General features: G+C 38.6%; 3 protein-coding genes across 6 annotated transcripts in view; 2 read left to right on the forward strand and 1 right to left on the reverse strand.

Annotated features, from left to right (window-relative positions):
- Positions 1-1,176: 1,176 nt before the first annotated feature.
- LOC122062168 (transcription factor LHW-like) lies at positions 1,177-8,438 on the forward strand. Its single transcript, XM_042625873.1, has 11 exons — positions 1,177-1,357; positions 1,827-2,064; positions 2,844-2,933; positions 3,142-3,250; positions 3,599-3,646; positions 3,832-3,891; positions 5,212-6,858; positions 6,961-7,062; positions 7,176-7,325; positions 7,445-7,570; positions 7,702-8,438. Exons 2-11 carry the CDS (start codon positions 1,970-1,972, stop codon positions 7,795-7,797), a joined length of 2,523 nt encoding a protein of 840 aa, XP_042481807.1. The 5' UTR covers positions 1,177-1,357; positions 1,827-1,969; the 3' UTR covers positions 7,798-8,438.
- Positions 8,439-8,821: 383 nt separating this feature from the next.
- On the reverse strand, positions 8,822-11,847 carry LOC122062125 (54S ribosomal protein L19, mitochondrial-like). Of its 4 annotated transcripts, none has more exons than XM_042625786.1 (3): positions 11,281-11,840; positions 11,117-11,195; positions 8,822-9,542 (listed from the first exon to the last, which is right to left on the reverse strand). In XM_042625786.1, the coding sequence occupies exon 3, from the start codon at positions 9,460-9,462 to the stop codon at positions 8,995-8,997; it is 468 nt and encodes a 155-aa protein (XP_042481720.1). In that variant the 5' UTR covers positions 9,463-9,542; positions 11,117-11,195; positions 11,281-11,840; the 3' UTR covers positions 8,822-8,994. The 4 variants fall into 4 exon arrangements, with proteins under 4 accessions (XP_042481720.1, XP_042481721.1, XP_042481722.1 ...); XM_042625787.1 differs by having other exon boundaries at positions 11,117-11,200; XM_042625788.1 differs by lacking the exon at positions 11,117-11,195 and having other exon boundaries at positions 11,281-11,847.
- Positions 11,848-14,423: 2,576 nt separating this feature from the next.
- LOC122061838 (plant UBX domain-containing protein 10-like) overlaps positions 14,424-21,162 on the forward strand; it is a 17,247-nt gene continuing 10,508 nt past the window's right edge. The window contains exon 1 of the mRNA XM_042625333.1: positions 14,424-15,491. Within this exon, the coding sequence (XP_042481267.1) occupies positions 14,655-15,491 (837 nt within the window). The 5' untranslated portion in view covers positions 14,424-14,654. The remainder of the gene's footprint in view (positions 15,492-21,162) is intronic.

The following is a 21,162-nucleotide window of genomic DNA, read 5'->3' on the forward strand; positions in this document are numbered from 1 at the left end:
ATACATCCAATGGCTCAATACTCACAATATATAGAGTGAGTATAAGGACTAACCCTGCAAGAAATTAAATAATTCATTTCATATTAAAGGTTATTAAAACTATGTCGACATATATACATAATATTCATTTCTCATTAAATATTGTTATAACCAATTCCACACATATACTTAATATTCATACTAATTAAGGAGTTTCAAATAAAACCCAATAACAAAATATGATATCAGTTCCCAATATTAGACTTATCGGACTTACCTCTCCAATAGTTAACATTTGACCTTAAGGGACTAAATATAGGGTTTGAAATTTTGATTGAAAACTTTCAATTAAAAAACAGATGCACCCTTCAATGAAATATATTCGCAAAAATTAAAATTGAGCTTGAAACAGAATAGTTTAATTGAGTTAGAAGCTAAGTTTATGTTGAAAATTCTCTATAACTTCACTCAGTTATTCCAAATGTAGAATAGTGAAGTATAATACAGTTTATATACTTTACTTTGAAATATTTATAAATATATATATATATATATATTTTATAGAAACGTTGAATTATATATAATGAGTACTGGCCTTGGTACTAATTGTTATATTATTTATCAACTATGTTTCTAGGTGGAATTTATAAAAACTTGTCGAAACAAGGTGTATAAAAAAAAATTCGTATACTTTAATATTTTTTTTCCATTATTGTATAGTTTTTTTTTTCAAAATAAAATTTATAACTTTTAAAAATGACATAATGAGAAGTTATCTCCAAATTATTATGAAAATATTTTTTTTATTCTTACATTAATATACATTTGAGAATAAAATAAGGGGCAATCAAAAAAGGTTATAAGTACTCAATTTTACCATTGATAACAAATATGCACCCTTTTAAAATTTTTTAGATGTCTTACCTTTTGAGTTTTGACTTCCCCTCCTTAAGTAAAGGTTAATCCTCATGTCCCCATGGTCGTTTACATGAATTATTCATCACCTACATAACATAAGAAAAAAGACAAAACATCATTATGTGAAATTAATGAAACTAATATAAATTTTATATTCCATTTCTAAAATGGGCAAAACCGTCTTACAAATTTGTCGTTGATATCTCCAATGTAACTAGTAAATGGTTACACTGAGAATATGAGAGGCCTTGCTTTGCTACATTAAAAATGCCTAAAATAAATCCACCTTTCCAGTTTCCAAATTGCACCCCTTTCCCACTCTTTCCTCTCTTCTATATCAGTAGACAGTAGTAGTAGTACTTCTTCAGAGTTCTGTCTCGAGTCTCAACGGCCACCGTTGCCGCCAAGAAACAACAAAACCGTCGGTTTTTAGCCTCAAAATCACTCCTACTCTTCTCCTGTAATTACCGCTTTCCCTTGTTTTTTCTGGTATTTTTGGGTTTCCTCTTCCGATTCTGGTTTTGTTCTTCATGGTGGAGCTTTAATGCTTCTTCTTCCTCCTCTTTTTCTCCCCTTCTGTCTTTTGTTCATTAAAACTGCTTTCTTCAACTTCCAAGCGTAGAAATCTCTGCTTCCCTTTCAGTGTTTTTGAAAAAGCTCTGAAAATCACAAAGAAACTGCTTTCTTACTTTCTTCTTCCATTATTGCGTACTTGCATGCTTTTTCTCTACTGTGTAGAAACCTGCATTTTCAGATTGATTCATAGTTGAAGTATTTCTGGATCGAGATCTTAACTTAGGAAAAAAAAAAAAAAACTGATTTAACTGCTTCTGGTTCATTTGCTGTGAAAATTTTAGTTGGATCGTACATTGTGGTCTCACTCTCTCAGGTTCTTCCCGTTCATGGAAATAGATAAACTGTTGGTTCAGGTTCTGGAGCTGGCGATGAGACGAAACAGAGATCTACGAAAGAAAGGGGCAGGGAGGGGATCCTGCCGCGGAAGCTAGAAATCACTGTGGAAGCTTTGAAATAGATGGTTTTCTTCTCTGATTTGTAAGATTTCGAAGCAGAGATGAGTTTTCGGCTTAAAGTTGAGCTTAAGAGACTCTGTTGTAACAATGGGTGGTCGTATGGGGTCTTCTGGCGCGTCCACCGCCGTAATTCCCTGTAAGCGTACCTGCTTTTGATTGCTTCATTTTTTTTTTTTTTTTTTTTTTAATTTCTAAGTTTGTTTTAAGGCTTTGAACGTCAGGTGAACTATTTTTCTCTTTTATTGATCTCCTTCTAGTCGTTCCATATGCAATTATCATGTTTGTTCCAAGATTTGGTTTCTATCTTTTTCATATGGCCCTTTTGTTTCATTTTTTTTGTTTTTTTGTTCATTTGGTTTTTTTTGTTTTCTTCTGCTTATCAGTTGAAAGATATTGTTCTTCTTTTTTCTTTTTCCTACCCTTGACAATTTTTTTTCCTTGTTCTTTCCCTTTTAACGTTCCTCATGGATACCATGGCCCCTTCGGATTTAGTTAATCAGAAGTCTCAGTGAAGTGGCTTTTGACAGAATTTTTTAATTTTCTGTTTCTACTTTGTACCCCAGATGAGAAGTTTCTATTTCTTTCCTTTTGTCTTCTCCCACTTCCTCCCCTTCCTGAATCGGCGGTTTGGACAATGAGTGCTTCAATTTGTTTCTTGGGTTTTTAGGATTTACTTCTTCCCATATTCTGAATCCCTTATTAGCTCTATTTATCCAACGTACCGGTTTGCATGCAAACATTGTCTGACTTGCTAGTTTCCGTTTGGGATCATTCTCCTCAAGTTGTAGTTTAGCTTTGAAAGTTCATCCTTTACTGATGAAATGTAGAATAAAGTGATTATGAGAATGTATCTCAGTAAGGTTATACTGAGATAGAATTAGGAGCTGTCTTTGCTGATAATGTTATGCTTTATAGGCTGTTGACCTTGGAAGATGCCTATTATGGAGAACAATTGGGCTTGGTGATTGACAAAATGCTTCCTCAGGTCCACGTGCTGGGAGAACGGTATGCACATTATGATTCAGTGTCTTAGGCTCCTCATCTGCACTTTTTGATCTTCCATTTCTTTTATTACAATCATAAATATCAGCAATCACCTATCCCTCCAATGCATATTCCTTGTCTTGTCTTGATTGTTTCAAATGTCTCATGTAAACTAAAAGCATGGAGCAGTAAATTAGCAAGAGTAACTTTCTGTTTCTTGCTTATTTAGAATTGTTGGACAAGCTGCTTTTACTGGAAAGCACCAGTGGTTCTTCTTAGATGCCTACTTTGGAGAAAGGAGTCCTACTGGATATGTTGCTGGTCAAGATAACTTCCAGGTATTGTTGTATGTTTGATTCAGAGCTTCTTGATAACTCTACTTTCTGTAATTGAATTCAGCTCGACCTTTGTTTCACCACCCTCGTAAGTTTCAAATTTTATTTGGTATGCTGGAATCTAGAATGTTCTTTTTTTCTTTTTTTGGATGAATGAAAATTATATCTGGAATGTTCTTTACTTGGTTGAAAACTTGGATTTTGTCCACTTTTTTAAAGATAGCATGTTAATCAGTGTTGAATCACTATCTTCTGAACCTTTCTGGGAATGACTTAGGAGTGGATGTCTGTTTTAGGTTGCTTTTGTTCCTAGTTCCTACTTCCTACGCTTACTTGACCAGACCCCTGCAGGTGCAGGATAATTCAGAGTTTCACTGTCAGTTTTCCTCTGGAATAAAGGTGAGAACTTGTTTCTTTGATGATTCTGTGTACAAAGCATCTAGGCTTACGTTAAAGGTCAATGAACCTTCTGATATCTTTCAATCTGTTCGTTCACATTGTCCCTGTGTACCATTTTATCAAGTCATTTTCTGAGTTGAAGTCACAAAAGATGTTATTAATTGTCACTTGGATCCACTTTGCAGACAATTGCGGTAATTTCTGTGGCACCACAGGGTGTGATACAGTTTGGATCCACTGAGAAGGTTAGTATCAAAAGACTGAAAGGGCTGAGGTTTATCACCTTTACTCATAAGCAACATACTACATTTAGAACTCATAAATCATAGCAATAATGAGGTAGCTTTTGAGCAATCCAAAGTGGAAAATTGCATTGATGCATAATGACCTAAGTTTGAATAAACACTGGTTATACCACCAAAGCACTAATGAGGTAGCTTTTGAGCAATTCAAAGGGGAAAATTGCATTGATGCATAATGACCTAAGTTTGAATAAACACTGGTTACTTCACATTAGTCTATCTTTCATGTTCACAAGGCTTCATTCTTCAGCATTCAGAGTAGATTTGTCCTGTTCACAAATACGTCAAATTTATGGTCCTATTCTAGTATAAACTTTGGAAGTATCCTCTCCCATACAAAAGGGTTATTTATATTATTGTTTGGTTGTTGGTATTTTGTCTGGTTCCCACTTTTTAACAATCCTAATGAAGAAGCATTAATACATCACGAGACATGAAGTTTGGTTCCCTGAATGAAATTTTCTCTCTTGTTATTGGTGTGTTATATCTAGAGTGTCTTTACATGGAACATCACAATAAAATGTGGAAGAAAAGGACATGATGAAAGGGATTATACTGGAAAAATCTCCATATAGGGACAAACTAAGTCATTTTAGGTTCAACACCTCAAAACTATATGAAACAATGAGATGACTGACTAAATTTGCTTCATTTTAAGGAGCCCAACCCACGATCTTGAAAAACATATTCTACCTGAGGCAAGATAAGTCTATTTAAAATGTTTTCTTGTTAATAAGACCTGTTCAATTTTCATTCTACAACCAAGATTACTTGGGTAAATATCTTGGTGTGAACATGACAACATTTCATGGGTTATATCCTATAACTGAGCTTGTGTTTGCTCCCAGATCTTCTTATTTGTAAGTTACTTTTGTTGTTTAATTGAGGGATAGCTGAGGATGGTCAGCCTTTCATTCACTGAAAATTTCAGGCACATCGTCAGGTGTTGGTTATGTGTAGGTGCATGGGTTGGCAAAAAAAAAAAATCTAGATTTCAAAGATCTTACACAATAATATTCCTACGATCCAGTCAAAATTCAAATCAATTCTTCTTCATCTTCAAGCTTAAGTTATTTCAGCAGGAATGCTCAAGTACCAACTTAATGCTGCATGGTACCGAAATTATCTACTTACATTGATGCAGATGCAATAATTTTTTATATTACAAATACCGTTAAAGTATCAAGATAAAGGTTGATATCTACAATCTACAGCTTTATACACCGGAATTTGCTGTTGATCATATTTCTTTTGCTGTTACAGATTCCGGAGAGGTCAGAGTTTGTGGATCACACAAGAAGCTTGTTTCGGCAGATTGAAAGGGATGATGGGCTTGTTCTATCAGGGAATGTACTAAGAGATCTGAATGGTGAAGTCTATGATCCATGTGGATCTTTTTCTTCTGTAGTATTGTCTGGCAATTCCTATTCCAACTATGGAAATATCGACTCCTTCAACGATGAAAGCTGCAAAAATCTAATTGGAAAATCCCATTCTTCATTAATCACTCATCAATCCTCATCTTTTACATCAGAATGGCACCATGGTAGCATGTCCACCTTGATTGGTAATCAATTTCACCTCAAAAGCCAACACAACACATCAGGTGCAGACGCTCAAGTGATATTATCAAAACCTAGCCTGCAATTACCACAGGTCTTGTCAGAGTCTTATTCCAGCTGTACTGACAACACTGTTGGCAGACAACAAACCATGAGTTCACTGAGTGGTGAAGGTTCAACCATGACTTCATTTGAGAGACAACTGTTGTGTGGATCAGGAATGTGTTTTACTCCAACGGTATCTTCTGCCACCCTGAATACTCCTTTATCTTCCAAGAATGTGTTTGTGGATTTTCAAGGGGAGTCAACCTTTCCTTCATTATGCAGCATGGGCAGATCATATGATATGGTATCCGATAAAAAATTAGTTGAGGCCAACAAAACTAGTGTATATGGCTCACAGGAATTGGAAGATATCCAGTCACCCACCCATTTAACCCATCCAACAGAAGATGGACTTCCAAAGGTGCCTTCTAGCTTTCCAGCATTCACTGGGGTGAGATCATTCAATACTAGGGAAGCTGTCTCTGAACCCAAACCGGTAAAAAATCTCTCTCAGTCGAATGTTCCACCACTGGGGCAGGGAAACAGTGGATTGGCTGCTCCAACACTGAATGATAATTTGTTACAATCAGAAGCAGTGCCAGGTGGTGTTTTGAATCAGGCGGTTACACCTGCCACCAATAACATAAATTTTTGTGGTGACTGGAAAGCAAACTCTTCAAATGCTTCTTTGCAACTGCCTGCTGAAAATGAGCTTTTCGATGGTTTGGGATTGGATTTTGGCAGCTTCCAGAGCCAAGAGTGTTGGGGTGATGTTATATTACCTCTAGGGACTAGTGGTTGCCCGACTTTGAGTACTGGTATTTCAGAGTCTATCTCAGAGGCTGTTCCCCAGAAAGGATTCTTCTCTGAGAGTGGACTTGAAGATCTGTTAAATGATGTTGTTTGTAATTTTAACTCGGTTACTAAACCTAACTCAGAGGATTCAAGAACTACTATGTCGAGGACAGGAAGCCCATCAGGATATTGGAATCAAATTCAGTTGGCTGGTCTTTCTTGCTTGGGTGGAAATATGGATGCAATGCTGCCTGAATATAACAACAACATGGTAGGAATTCAGAAAGAAATTGTTGCAAAATCTCAGGTGCGATCATGGATAGATGATAGCTATAGCATCAATACGGAGAGTGATGTGGCTTCTCAGCCTAAGAGAACTGAAGAACCAACCAAAGTTACCAAGAAAAGAGCTCGGCCTGGAGAAACTGCTCGGCCAAGGCCCAAAGACCGTCAGCAAATCCAAGATCGTGTCAAAGAGTTGCGAGAGATTGTGCCTAATGGTGCAAAGGTGAGCTTAGATCTTAATTTTGTCTACTTAGATGATTACATGAACCACTTTTTTTTTTTTCTCCGTAAAACTGATTTTGTTTGGTTGATTTGTTTTTAACAGTGCAGCATAGATGCGTTGTTGGATCGCACCATCAAACATATGCTCTTCTTGCAAAGTGTGACTAAATACGCCGACCAACTTAAACAAGCCGATGAGCCTAAGGTAATCCAATCCATCCATTTGTTTCTATTTGTTTGTCTAGAGAAATTTATGCAGGGAAGCCTAGATCATTGGATCTATCCAATATGTTATTTTGAACTTTCATGGTTGTGCAGATGATTGGAGATGAGAGCTGTGTGATTCTGAAAGACAATTTGAATGGTGGTGGCTCTGGTGCTACCTGGGCATTTGAAGTGGGCGGTCAAACCTTGGTCTGCCCAATTATAGTTGAGGAACTCAGGCCCCCTGGGCAGATGCTGGTAGAGGTGAGGAGGAAGTTATAATCCACAAACTTGATCCAATAAGTTGTGTTTTGGAGTAAACTTCACCATCTTAGTTATTTACACCAGAAGGAAAAAGTGAACAATTCAATTTTCTGTTACAGATGCTTTGTGAAGAGCGGGGTTTCTTCCTTGAGATAGCAGACATTATTCGCGGTTTTGGCTTGACTATCTTGAAGGGACTAATGGAATCTCGGGAAAATAAATTATGGGCTCGCTTTATTGTTGAGGTAAAATTTTAAAGGGAAAAACAGAGCCCCCCCCCCCCCCCCCCTCCCCCAACCAAAAAGAAAATAAATGAAAATCCTTCTCCATTTCTCTATTTTGGTCCATAACCAAACTTATCTTGATCTTGGTGCAGGCAAACAAGGAAATAACCAGAATGGATATATTTTTGTCACTTGTTCATCTTCTACAGCAAACAGTGAGTAGCGGGGTTGGTTCAGGTAATCAGTAACATAAGGCGGTTGATATTTGGGTTCCACTAAGAATCACCAGAAATCTCTGGTGCCACTCCCAATCAGCCTAGCTGATGGGATGCAGTGATCGGAAGCATAAAATCATGGTCCAGAATTGCCTCAAGCAGTCACCATCTTGTGTGTTGCCGTGAATGGTATTCTGCAAAATTGTCTCGGAAGAATGACCAAAAAGCTTCCTATTAATTGAAGTCCCTCCTTAACAGAGGAGATGCACAGGGGAATCATACTTTCTCCTCTGTAATAAGAGAAGGGGGGCTGGAGGTGGCCATATGCATGTGGAGAATTTCTGAAAGAGCCAGTGATTTGCTAATTGCTATTGCAATTGAACATTCTGCCCAAGATTGGGAGCTGAGACTGGGATGGACGGTGAATCCGTTCAGTTGGAACTGATAAGGAGTGGACCTTGACCAAAGGACTTGCAGATGTGACTGGATGGGGTTCATATTGGCCAAATACAGAGCAAGGATGCCAAGGACAAACAGGAGAGCGATAGAGATGGTGGATTTTGGGTGCTTTTTTCCTTTGCCTTTTCTTCTTGGGTTCTTTCCCTAACCTGTGTATAACCAAAAGCTAGAATTAGAACCAGTTAATAGGCTAACTAAAGATTTGTTTTCTGACCTGTTCTTTGGGTTCCTATTTTTCATAGGAGTAATGGGCAGTGAGTGCTCTCTCTCTCTCTCTCTCTCTCTCTCTCTCTCTCTCTACATACACACACAAAAGAGAAAAATACTCCAAGATACACTACAGATAACTCTTTTTTTTTGGGGGGGGGGGGGGGGGGGAGGGGTAAAATACACAACAGATACCCCATGAAGGCATGAACATATTAATATAGAAGCCCATGACACAATATAGGGGGAAAAAAAAAGATCAAGACAGATTCATCTCTGTAGTTAGTGAAATTTGAGTCATGAATCAATATTAGTAGTTCAGTCCTTAATCATATATTATGCATTTTCTACGAAGTTTCCCAAGCTATTCCTAAATTCAGAAACCATGTAGTGGACACAAATCACACAGACCACTTTTTATTTGTTAATATTTAATCATCAAATGGATGAAAGAGGACAGAAGAATGAATGGAGGGATACCCCTAAAGTCAAATTCCCATTTGTTCCATGATGAATATAATTGAAAGTGTAAAAAAAAAAAAAAAAAAATCCCAGATTCTTGAATCAATCTAATTCCTTCTGAACCTTAATGCCCATAGTATTAGCAGTTCCAATGATTGATTTGCAGATCCCCTCCAATGACAGGTACTGACAATAAGGATCAGACTGTTTTATCTTAGCTATCTCATATATGTGCTTCAGATTCAACACTGATGCAACAACATGACCAGGAAGCCTGCTTCCAGACTCAATTCCGGCTGCTTTTTTGAGGTACCAAGTGACAGAAGGAGACTTGACTGTGAATTCAAAGGTGTTATCTTTGAAAGCAGAGATGGTAACAGACATTGGGGTGTCAGGTTTGTACTTCTGGGTTCGAGCATTGAAGTCCTTGCAGAAGGCCATTAGGTTAAGACGATACTGACCCAGGGCTGGTCCAACAGGTGGGGCTGGTCGGGCACCACCAGCAGGAACAGTTAGCCGGATTGTAGCGCGCACCGGCTTACGGGTTAGGATCTCTTTTACAGACGACATGGGCAAATGAATTTTCTTTCTTGTTCCTTAAGACAGATATATGGATGAGAGTTTTAGGGGTTCAGAACACAAGTTTGCACCTACAAAATATAGAAAAAATGAAGTCAAATTATTTAATATCATCAATACACAACTCAAATATTCACCAGAACAACTGAAAGCAATCACCCAGGTACAAAAGATATTTAAAAGATGTATCTTCATTTCTGTTCATTGTACTTTCCTGTCTAAAATTCATTTTCCATCACAAATCAAATTAAGATTTTGAACATATTAGAAGGTTTCATCAGATCTGAGTATCAGGATGGAACTAAATCCGATATACAGGAGCCTATGAAAAAGTGGTCTATACTCCACCCTCTGCATGATAGTACTGCAGCAGAAACCTCGTATTGTTGTGGTCGCATACACCTCAAAGCAGAGTAGAGCATTAGCATCACTGATTTAAGTTGGTAGCAAAGAAAACTAGGAACTATTTAATAACCCACCAATAGAGTGGTTTTAGTGGGCCATATCCTTCCCTGTCCAACAGTAAGGTTGCTCCATTACGATCAAATGGTTGTGGGTTCAAGACAAAAAACCGCTACGGCTGCGTACATTATGATCTTCCTTAGACCCTATAGTGGCAAGAGCCTCATGCATTGTGTACACCCTTTTTTATCCTGCCTTGTCTAAAAGACTCAAAGTTGATAGTTGGTCATTTCCCACTTCCAAAAATTTCTGAAACTATTGAAATGTAGATACATCCAAGCTAAAAAACAGTCCCACACCACCCCCCACCCCCAACCCAAAAAAAAAAAAAAAAAAATAATAATAATAATAGTAAAAGGAAAATAAGGCATTGATACTCAAGATCTAACACTGAAAGCAACATGTTGAGCAGGACGGATGTAAAGATCTAATACTGAATCTTTGTTTTATCAAAATCAATTAAGAAAATTAAACAGAATACCTAAGAAAATGCCTAGACACATTCAAATGACTTGGATTACCATCTGATCAATGAATATCATTTCCAACCTCTCTATGAGCTAAATTATCTCACAAAAAGCAAGCAGAAAAACTACTCTTTACATACTGACCCAATGTTCTTCTTTTCCATGAGTTGAAGACCCCTCCTTCGCAGGCAACAAAATTTGCCTAACAAGATTGCACCCTAACTCCCCCAAAAGGAAAAAAACCACCAAGAAGAGTACACCCACTTGTGGGTCAAGAGGTTACTTTGGTGGATTGGAATCCAACGCTGTAGAGCTTGGTAGCATTATGTCAAAATCCTTTCGAGATCATTTTACCCCAAACCAAACAATCAAAACATGCAGAGAGAGAGAGAGAGAGAGAGAGAGAGAGAGAGAGAGAGAGAGGAACCATAAAAAAGAAAGATCCTTCCTCACAAGAGGAACAAATTTCAGTTTGAACCTTACTTACAGTACTTTTGCAGCAACACTATATTATAGGCAGATTAAAGAACATAATGCAACAAACATCTAGAACACCCCCTCCAATCCAACCAAACGAATTAAATATGTTTATCACAGTTTCACTATAATTGCTTCAATTCAAATTGATGGAAGATAGCAGTGATAGTTAAGCATAATCAGAGGACACACCAAACTGCTTTGAAACAGAGAGAGAGAGAGAGAGAGAGAATGCACACCGGAAATGGCTTGCTGGCCAGTGCTGTAGTGGCTGTGCCGCAGATCAGGACTGGGTAGTTGCAGACTAGGGCTTTGGATCTGAACTTTGAGGAGATAATTGGTGATTAGAGAGTTGATGGGCTTTGGTGTGCAAGGGAGAGAGAGAGAGAGAGAGAGAAATTACCTGCGTCTTCAACGGTCACCGAATTTTTTGCACTCCATACAATGAGGTGGCGAAGACTAATAGGATAATTTAACAATGTAGAAGAGAGAGAGAGAGAGAGAGAGTCCGGGTAGAGCAGGGAACCACAGTTGCGGTTGCAACTACTCTGTTTCCAATAGGGTTTCCATGTCTTTCTCTCTCGCTTGCTCCCACATGCACTCCACCGTCCACCCCTCCTCCATCTCTGGCTCTGCGACTAGGCAGCGAATTCCTTATTCCCTCATCTCCCTCCCTTCGTCTCTGAGAACCCATTCAGACTAATTAATCCCCAAGTGAGCAGTGACCAACAACGTCCACAGTCCCCACGGCCAAACTGCCAATGGGTGTCGGCCCAAACCAGAGAGCTATGAGGACTGCACTGCTTCTTTTGTGTTCCTTTGTTGTTGAACAGAATGTGATGAGGAGGAGATAGAGAAACCATCCTCATCTTGGTATACGAGGTGCATTTGGTTGTTTATTAGAGGAATTGAGGATTATAAAGGGTCATTTGGTTACATATATGCTCTCTTTCTTCAAAGATTCAATCCAAAATTCCAAATTCAAGAAGAGTATGTCATATTTGCCAAAGAGTTGTCGTTGAAGCCAATACTCTTTGTTTATAATTCTTGGGGGATCTCAGGGATAAGAGGTGTCCAATCTATTAAGACATAGTCATGTCATTTGCCAAAGGAGTGAATGGAAACATAGTAATTGAGGACAAAATAGAGGTAGATAAAGGACAATGGATAAATAGGTGATCGGTGGTAAGAGGGAAGTGGTTTACAAGTAGGACATGTATTATGGATGTTGAGTCCCAGGAAGACAAGAGGCCTCTATCAGGGAGACGCCATATTAGTAGCCAAATAGGATTGAGTTCTGAATCAGAGGATTGGAGGGAGAGACTGTAGGCATATGCAACAGAAAAGTATCCATTCGTTGTAAGTGTCCAACAATATAAATCAGAAGTGGGGTTAATGGATAGAGGGATGGACAGTATTGCATTAGCAGTGTCATCAGGCCACCATTGAAATGCCATGTCAGAATTCCAACTTCTTGAGGATGGAAAGATAAGATCAACTACAGAGTAGGGAGCACCATGGGGGAGGGGAAGAGGGCAGAGGAAGGTTTATGTCCAGGGATCCAAGGATACAACCATGATTTGACATTGTGCCCATTTCCAACTTGAAGAAAAATGAATGCCCTTGGAGAGGTGGGATTTAGATTTGCAGATGGACTTCTATCCCCACGAGGCATTAGGGGCACTAAAAATGAAGAAAGTCTATGTGGGTAAAATATTTTGATTTCCTTAATTTACCCCCGAGAGGGATTGGGCAGCTCCCTAGCTTTTTTAGAGAGAAGGGCAAGATTCATATTTGAAGTGACCTTAAGAGTGACGCCTCCCGATTTCATGGTCTTGCAAATGAAGTCCCAAATGACGGTGTGGATGTGATATTTATTCCTGTTAGACCAGAAGAACTTACAACTAAGAGAATCAAGCTTACGATGGACGAAAGAGGGAAGAAAGAAGCAAGACATATAATACAAGGAGAGATAAGAAAGGGTGTATTGGATAAGAACTTGTTTACCCGCCAAGCTAAGAAGTTTAGACTTCCAACCTTGAGTTTATCATTAACTCCAAGAAGTAAATCAGAACGAAGGGATTTGGAAATTCTCCGCTCTTCAGCTCAAGATATTCCTAAGTAAATATCTTGAGCTGAATGGGGAGAATGTGGAACCTATTGAATAAGGTTCTTTTGATGGTAGAAGAAGCATTAGGAGTAAAATATCTAAATAAATGCAAATACAAGGAGAAACCAGTTTTAACGTGGTTTGACAATGTGCCTACATCCATGGAGTTCTACCTTGACTAGGCATTCATGTACTCAATCCACTAGTGATCTTTGATTACGATAACAACTCATAAATACTTAATCTTGCTTCAATACTTGCCTACACAAGTGCAAGAATTACAAATGATTCAAGAGCACCTTCTCCTACTTCATCATTTATTGGCATAAAGGCAAAGACTACAATCCCAAACCTCTGACTTGTTAGGTTTATAGTTTTTAAATTAATAAAATCAAATCCCCCCCCCCCCTCACATTCATGGTCTAAATATTTCAACAATAACACAACCTAAACACAATAAAGATAGGGACTTGTGATGTGGATTACCTCAACATGTGTAATCCTCTTGGCTAATATCTCCTCTAATGCATAGGAATCAACCCAAGCATGCTATGAACATCAATGCCCTCATCTCAATCATCAAAACCCTTTTTAATAGAAACTAGGGTTTTGGGAACATATATGCCTCACCATGTGCATTCCAACCATGTACTGCCGAAATGCATTCAACGCATTGCACACACTCCCATGTTCACATAGAACGAGAAAATCTTCAATTTTTAGCTTGTATGAGAAAAATTGTGCTTCTAGGGGCCATTATTACGGTTTTTTTCTTTGTGCAGGGACATGCTTCTCTCAACTATGAACATGTAACAACATACGACATCCAAATCGAAATTTAAATGAGAAAGTTATGGCCTCTAGAAGATTGCACTCCTAAAATTGGCAATGTCATTTTCTTTAAGTTTCTTGACATTTCACACTTCATAGGAGGTCGGCATGCTGTTTTGTACTGCCACGAGCTCTGAATCATTCAATCTAAGATCCAAAATCTAGGTGCGACTTCTTATCCCTGCTCTGTCTTCTCTCTCTCTTTTCTTCGAATTACTAACTACATAATGTATTTTGTTAAAATATATATATATATATATATATTGAATAAAAACTGTACCAAAATTTTATCTTTACCAAACAGCATATCAAAACCATATCGAGCCAATTTGATATTGATATTGAAAATTTAGAATGTTCTTTGTACCGTATTTTTAATTCCCAATCTTCTAAGCCATGTTGAAATATCAAAACTATACCATTTGACATCTTATCCCCAATGGCCATTGGGACATCCAACGCACATCTGATGACTAAAAAATCCTTAGGGTGCACATCCATGTGTTGGGTGCATACCCAAATCCTCCAACCATCGGATGCTACGCGGGAGAGGATCTAAATCCATTTCCAACCATGCTCCCGCCAAACGGGACCCAACAGAGAGAGATGGAGAAGTAAAAATCTTATCAATTGATTCTCGGGTCATACCCATAGAGGGAAGAGAGAGAAAAAGAGGAGCCGATGCGCCATCCCCCATTTCTTGATTTTCTTCTTCGTTCGTTCTTCATTTCGCTCGACTGATCAATACGGTAACCCTAGAGTTTCATTATTTTTGGTAGAAATTACCGACTGGATTCATAGATTTCTCACTCTTCTGCTACTGACAAAAGGGAGATATGGTGGATTTTGCCGATAAATTGTCTTACTTTCAAGCAATTACAGGTCTTGATGATCCTGATTTGTGCACGGAGATCCTATCTGCTCATGGTTGGGATCTTGAACTCGCAGTCTCGGCCTACACCTCTTCTAATTCAGTTTCCGTGAACAACCCAAACGACCACATCAATAATGACGACCATTACAATGTCGGTAGCAGCGGGCAGTCTAATTTAGGGTCTTGGGAAGGGCTCGATCGACCTGAATTGACTCAACGAGAGTCGGAGCCAGTTTCAGATGTAGATGCTCCTCCTGGTTTAGCATGGAAAATTATCACTCTTCCCTTCTCCGTGATTTCGGGCAGTTTAGGGTTGATTTCTGGTGCAATTGGGTTTGGTATGTGGGTTGCCGGTGGTGTCCTCTCCCGTTCCATCGGCTTGCTTGGTTTGGGTCCCGGCCGTAATAGAGATGCATCTTCCTCACCTCTGGTTTCCCTCTCTGCGTCTGCCTCGGAGGCTGCTCAATTCGTTGCGGCATTTGAGAGGGATTTTGGAGCTATTTGTCCAAATTTTGTGACTGAGGGATTTATGGATGCGTTGCAGCGTTCTCGTCAGGAGTTTAAACTCTTATTCGTCTACTTACACTCTCCGGATCACCCTGATACGCCGTTGTTTTGTGAACGGAGTTTGTGTTCTGGAGTTGTTGCGGCCTTCATCAATGAGAATTTTGTATCATGGGGAGGGAGTATCCGGGCGAGCGAGGGATTTAAAATGAGTAATAGCCTGAAGGCATCCAGGTTCCCATTCTGTGCGGTGGTAATGGCGTCCACGAATCAGAGAATTGCACTACTTCAGCAGGTAGCTTTCTTTGTGTTTGGGTTCTATTTTAGATTTTCTTCACGATTTTGGCTTTTTTGTTTCTATTTGAATCAATTGGTAGCTTTGCGTTATACTTATTGGTTTTAAAAAGGCTGAATGCTAAGAAGAACATGGATGATGGATCAATATTGTGGATACAAATTGAAACAATCTACACTCTTAAGAAGAAGATCTGATTCAATAAGAAATGTTTTTCTTGCTGACTTGTTCATCGTTATTTTACCTACAGGAGTTGTTGGGAAATTATTGCATTAATCTCAAATAATTAGATCACTGAAATGATTGCATTATTAGAGTATTATTACTTTTCTTGTTTCCATCCTTTGAAGGTTACACCACAAGAAGAATTTCCTTAGATTTGAACGTTTTGTGAAGCATTTAGAAGGTTTGATTGGGATTGCTACCCTAAGGAGCATTGTAGTTGGATTTTTTGGGTTGATGGAACTAAGGTTTCTTTGTTCAAAACTTGGAAAAAAATCTCATGGACTTTAAAATACAAGTAGGTTGGTTGCTTCATTTATTTTGTAATATGATATCAAAACAAGCCATGCATGAGTTCAATAGGACCATTCTAGCAATCTTGACCGAGACGAACCGGATCTAAATTAGGTTTTGGGGTTCGATAGGATATTTTAGGATTTATTTTTATATGGGGAATATTTGCATTTTTTATTTTTTGGGTGGATATTAGACAAATAGGGAATTGCCAATTTGAATTTTATTGTGTTTCTATGTGTGTTAGTTTAGGTCTTAGAAAGTAATTAGGAGATTTCTTTTTGTTTTTTAGTTTTAGATTTTAATGAGGAAAGTTTTTATTTCAGTTTATTATAAACAGGCAGGTAATCCAATTCTTTGGGCAAGTTTTGAAGAATGGATTGATTGATTGTTTTGGTGCCGGATGGGTAGTTAAAGGTTGTGTGACTATGTCACTATTCCCCTCCCTTGTGCGATTCTCTCTCTCTCTCTCTCTCCCCTTCTTCTTCTTCTTCTTCTTGTTTCTCTTTCTCTCTCGTGCTCTGGTTCTGGGCGACTGTGGCAACCCTAATCAAATTGTTTGATCTCCTTCCAGTCTGTTCTGCTTGGACTGGAACTTTGGTCGAGGGTTTCCCTTCCATAGACGACCTAAACCCTAGGTCCTTACTTTCTAAATCATCTCCTACAAACTAAAGAATGAATTTGTGACTGAAATCAAACCTGTACATGCTGGATTGACGTAACCTTTGCGGGCTCTTCCATTTGTGACACCATTGGAAAACTAGCCTTTTATGCAACCATAAACCACCTCCGGATGGAATGTAACATCCGTAGATGGTCATTAAACTCCCGCTCTCCGAACAGGACAACAAGATTGGAACAAACATGGGAATGGTGGGACACTGGAAGTCTCTCTTGTGCTTAATGTAGGGATGGATTGGACCACCAAACCAGACCCAAGACTGCAGGATTTTATAAATCAGAGAACAACCAAAATTCACCCAAAAGGAGACAGCAACAATAATCCAGAATTTAACTAGTAATTTGAAAACCAGAAAGAACAAACACAGAATTCTGGAATATCGACTAGCAGAAATTATACTAGTAAGCAGAATCAATTAACAACAGAATTAGGACAGAAAATAGGTCACAATCAGTCACACCAGATCACAGAAATAGTATCAATCTGTCAGGACAGTAACACTGTAAATAAACCAACCCAATAGCAGTTTTAGAATTAAATCAGAAACTGTTGAAGCACTAAAAGTCTTCAATATTCAGAAAACTTAATTTAGCAGTCTAGAAAATGCAATTCAGATCAGCTGAACCAGAATCCAGAAAATGGAAACTTCAGTTCACTAAAAGATGAAAATCTGGAGATTTCTAATATCTCATCAATGGCTGAGTAGAATCAGCCAATATTTGGGTCGATCCTCACTGGTATGGGGAGGAACCTTTGATAAAAAAACTGGACTAATCGGATACTCAGATTTGGTCATTCCAGCAAGGGCGGATGCTCTGTTTTGCAGAATTTTCTAGGCAGCAGAGTGATAGATTACATACGTTGTTTTGCACCCCTAATAAGTCTTGAAAGAGATATAAAAACTTAAGAGAATAATATTTGAAGTAGACCTCTTGGACTCCACGCTGCAAGGAGTCAATTGGATCAAACACCAATTCCTTCAGCCTTGATCAAACACAAGACAACTCTTCATGAAGAAGACAATAGCAGCAACCATTAATTTTTTTATCAAAATCATTCTAGGCTTTTAGGAGCCTCCTCTTCTTTATTTATAATGTTATTAGGGGGAGGGAATTACAAAATAGAAGGTTCCTTAAAAAGGAAACCAAATATTCTCCTAATACAATAGTTACTAAAAACTGAAATTAGAAACTAGTTGAAAAAGGAAACTAACTACTAATGACTTGATTCGATTAATAACTTGACTCCTAAGGAAACAAATATAACTCAAATCAAGCCCAATTAAAAAGGAAACTAATGAAAATGGAAACTAACTAGTAATCCCGTACTCAATCTTAGAGCCCCCTTTTAGACCCATAAAAGTGGTCTATTACACTCAAAACACATGTGATCAAAGGCCTAACATGTATGGAACCTAACCTTAGGCTTATTCCTAATCAAACAAGTCTATTTTGGTAATTAATCTGCATCAACTCTCCCCATCTTGAAAAAATTCGTCCTTGAATTTTGCAGTGATGAGGGGGAAATATGTTAGTAGTAGCTTTGACTATTCCCAATCAAAACTCTGGTTGCTTGTAAACTTGTGGAATGTAATCTTTAAGGTGTGGAGCTTTCTCTTCAACGAACCATGATGGCATAACAAACTCTATATGCTCAACCTTTGAATCAATACCAACTGTGAATGTCGTGTGCATAGCGTCATCAATGTTGGTAACCTTCTCATCAAGGGTTGGAGAAACAAGCTCTTCCTTGTCATCATGAATCTCAAAGACTTGTTGTGGAGTGATCTCAACCACTACCGCATCTTCCACGTCTTCAGTCTTGTCTACTATGCTCTCTTCAATGTAGAATTCTTCAGTTGAATCTTTTATTTCTTGACCTTCTGTCTTTGAAGCTTCAAGAGCCATCTCTTCAATGTGAACCTTGACTCCAAGTTCTTTTGGTTTGAATAGAGGTATCTTCACTTCACATAGAGGAGTTGTGGCTCTTGGGGGTGCTAAAGTGTTAGGTTTAGTGGTTGAAAAAATTTTCTTGACCTCCCCAGCTTGGTAACTAAACCTTCTACCTGGCTGTGCCATAAGTTCCTCTGCTCGAAGAGCCTTGTCAAAGCAATCTCTCACTGTATACACATCAGCAACACCAATTCCCCTATTAATTTTAGCTCGTAATCCTAGTTGAAACTGAGAAAGTAATTGCCTCTCATTCTTCCTAATGCTTGTGCAAGAATAAAGTGCATCAAACTTATTCATATACTCGGCAACAGTCATAGACCCTTGATGAAGAGAGTTCAGCTGATCTTGTATGCGAGCTCTGAAGTTGCGTGGCAAGTATTTATCACGGTCTTCTAACTCTAGCTCATAGGTCCTCCACCACTCACGAGCAGCCCCAACTAGCTTTGCACGAACTAGTTTCATCTTCCGTTCCTCAGGTAACTCATAATAGTCAAAATAGTCGTCTAGTGCCACTACCCAATCATAGAACAATTGGGGGTCATATCTCCCATCAAACTCCTTCAGATCGAGCTTGACCTTCTGTGAATCTCCAGAATACTTCTGTTGCACGGGACGCTCAGTCTCAAAGTATCCTCTTAAATGCTCTTCAACAGTAGGTTGTGTTATCGGAACCCTCTGTGGTGCTCTCAAATTAGGGTTTGCTCTCCTATTCGTCAACTGAGCAACTACATGCAATGGGGTTTATACTTCGAGTGTTGTACATGAATCACCAGTAGGCTGTTGTGGTGGGGTCTCTTCATTCAACTACCTAGCATCCAATTCAGCCTTCAATTCAGTCCGTAAGGTTTGCTGTTCAGCCTTCATCTCAGTCTTCATAGTTTGTAGCATCTCCATAAGAGAAACTAGGGTGGGGGTGTTGTTCCCAGCCATGCTCTAATACCACTTAATGTAGGGATGGATTGGACCACCAAACCAGACCCAAGACTGCAGGATTTTATAAACCAGAGAACAACCAAAATTCACCCAAAAGGAGACAGCAGCAATAATCCAGAATTTAACCAGTAATTTGAAAACCAGAAAGAACAAACACAGAATTCTGGAATATCGACTAGCAGAAATTATACCAGTAAGCAGAATCAATTAACAACAGAATTAGGACAGAAAATAGGTCACAATCAGTCACACTAGATCACAGAAATAGTATCGATCTGTCAAGACAGTAACACTGTGAATAAACCAACCCAGTAGCAGTTTTAGAATTAAATCGGAAACTGTTGAAGCACTAACAGTCTTCAATATTCAGAAAACTTAATTCAGCAGTCCAGAAAATGCAATTCAGATCAGCAGAACCAAAATCCAGAAAATGGAAACTTCAGTTCACTAAAAGACGAAAATCTAGAGATTTCTAATATCTCATCAATGGCTGAGTAGAATCAGCCAATATTTGGGTCGATCCTCACTGGTATGAGGAGGAACCTTTGATCAAAAAACTGGACTAATCGGATTCTCATATTTGGTCATTCCAGCAGGGGTGGATGCTCTGTTTTGCAGAATTTTCTGGGCAGCAGAGTGATAGATTACATACCTTGTTTTGCAGCCCTAATAAGTCTTGAAAGAGATATAAAAACTTAAGAGAATAATACTTGAAGTAGACCTCCTGGACTTCACGCCGCAAGGAGTCAATTGGATCAAACACCAATTCCTTCAGCCTTGATCAAACACAAGACAACTCTTCATGAAGAAGACAATAGCAACAACTATTAATTTTTTTACCAAAATCATTCTAGGCTTTTAGGAGTCTCCTCTTCTTTATTTATAATGTTAATTGGGGGAAGAATTACAAAATAGAAGGTTCCTAAAAAAGAAAACCAAATATTCTCCTAATACAATAGTTACTAAAAACTGAAATTAGAAACTAATTGAAATTAAAAACTAGTTGAAAAAGGAAACTAACTACTAATGACTTGATTCAATTAATAACTTGACTCTTAAGGAAACAAATATAACTCAAATCAAGCCCAATTAAAAAGGAAACTAATGAAAATGGAAACTAACTAGTAATCCCGTACTCAATCTTAGAGCCCCCTTTTAGACCCATAAAAGTGGTCTATTACACTCAAAACATGAGATCAAAGGCCTAACATGTATGGAACCTAACCTTAGGCTTATTCCTAATAAAACAAGCCTATTTTGGTAATTAATCTGCATCATCTGCATCAGTGCTTGTGCGCGAACGTCCCCCAATGGTAGTAGGGAGGATTCTTTCTTGTATGTACATGTAAGGAAGAGCAAAACGATTTGGATAACCATCTTCTTTGATGTTACCTCCAAAATCCAATCCTTTCATATCCGTCCCGTCCCGTCCCGTCCCGTCCCGTCCCATCCCAAACTCCCTTTGGAACAGGCATATTATTGACTCTTGGAACCTTCTGATTGACACCATCCCCTACACTTGATGCCCCTCCTTTTTCCTCTCGTTGCCATCCTTTCTCCTGGGTGTTTTTTCCCCTTCTACTCCCCC

The sequence above is a fragment of the Macadamia integrifolia genome, chromosome 14 (genome assembly GCF_013358625.1).
Source record: "Macadamia integrifolia cultivar HAES 741 chromosome 14, SCU_Mint_v3, whole genome shotgun sequence".
Lineage (NCBI taxonomy): Eukaryota > Viridiplantae > Streptophyta > Magnoliopsida > Proteales > Proteaceae > Macadamia > Macadamia integrifolia.

Excerpts from the sequence above, each read along its gene's own strand:
- LOC122062125 (XM_042625788.1), bottom strand. The coding sequence starts at position 9,462 with ATGTCGTCTGTAAAAGAGATCCTAACCCGTAAGCCGGTGCGCGCTACA.
- LOC122062168 (XM_042625873.1), top strand. The coding sequence starts at position 1,970 with ATGAGTTTTCGGCTTAAAGTTGAGCTTAAGAGACTCTGTTGTAACAAT. Across the intron at positions 2,934-3,141 it reads GTCCACGTGCTGGGAGAACG|AATTGTTGGACAAGCTGCTT; the intron begins GTATGCACATTA and ends TTGCTTATTTAG. Across the intron at positions 7,571-7,701 it reads GGGCTCGCTTTATTGTTGAG|GCAAACAAGGAAATAACCAG; the intron begins GTAAAATTTTAA and ends ATCTTGGTGCAG.